Source organism: Primulina huaijiensis, unplaced genomic scaffold (genome assembly GCF_012295235.1).
Source record: "Primulina huaijiensis isolate GDHJ02 unplaced genomic scaffold, ASM1229523v2 scaffold203482, whole genome shotgun sequence".
Classification (NCBI taxonomy): domain Eukaryota; kingdom Viridiplantae; phylum Streptophyta; class Magnoliopsida; order Lamiales; family Gesneriaceae; genus Primulina; species Primulina huaijiensis.
The window spans coordinates 1-783 of NW_027353260.1; the positions used below are offsets into that span (position 1 = coordinate 1).

Below are 783 nucleotides of genomic sequence, written 5' to 3' on the forward strand. Positions count from 1 at the left end.
CGTACAGAGCAGTCAGCGGGGTTTGCTCTGCAGTCTTCAAAACGATAGTATTTCCACACGCCAAAGCTGGACCAACTTTCCAAGCAAACATAAGAAGAGGAAAGTTCCAAGGTATAATTTGACCCGCTACACCAATTGGTTCATGCAAAGTTTGAACATGGTACGGTCCATCTGCCGGAACTGTTAATCCATGAATCTTATCCGCCCAGCCTACACATAATCAGACTTATAAAATGCATTGAGTCATCCCATTCTCCACTAAAATGCAAAGTGAAACTAAACTTTTTTGCTAGATTTTAAATTTTACCCGCATAATAATGAAATAGCCTCACAAACATTGGAAGTTCAACTTTAAGAGCTTGCTCATATGGCTTGCCGCTATCCCAGGTCTCGAGCTGAGCAATTTCTTCCATGTGTTTTTCAACTAAATCGGCAAATCTCAAGATTATACGAGACCTTTCCTAAATCATTATCATTTCCATTCAGTAAAACAACATTTTCAATCAAAGATGATCTCATATACTACAACTAGTGCAACAAAGAAAAATAAAATAAAGATTCATTCCCTACATAGGCATTCATTTTTGGCCACGGCCCTTCATCAAATGCCTTACGAGCAGCAGATACTGCTCGGTTAATATCTTCTGCGTCTCCTTCGGCAACATGTGCTATGACTTCTCCAGTACGGGGGTCGAGTGTCGGAAATGTTTTTCCTGGACAAAAATGAATACCAACTTAATTATTTACATGCCAGACAGCTCAAATGTTTAAAAATTCAAAAGA

The 783-nt window shown here is 39.1% G+C and overlaps 1 protein-coding gene across 1 annotated transcript; it reads right to left on the reverse strand.

Moving 5' to 3' along the window:
• Positions 1-4: 4 nt before the first annotated feature.
• On the reverse strand, positions 5-734 carry LOC140966257 (aldehyde dehydrogenase family 2 member B4, mitochondrial-like; the record flags this gene model as incomplete). Its single annotated transcript, XM_073426590.1, has 3 exons — positions 5-210; positions 308-461; positions 571-734. Coding segments are annotated over 3 exons (524 nt in total), but the record flags the coding sequence as incomplete, so codon positions are not given.
• Between the last annotated feature and the right edge of the window lie 49 nt (positions 735-783).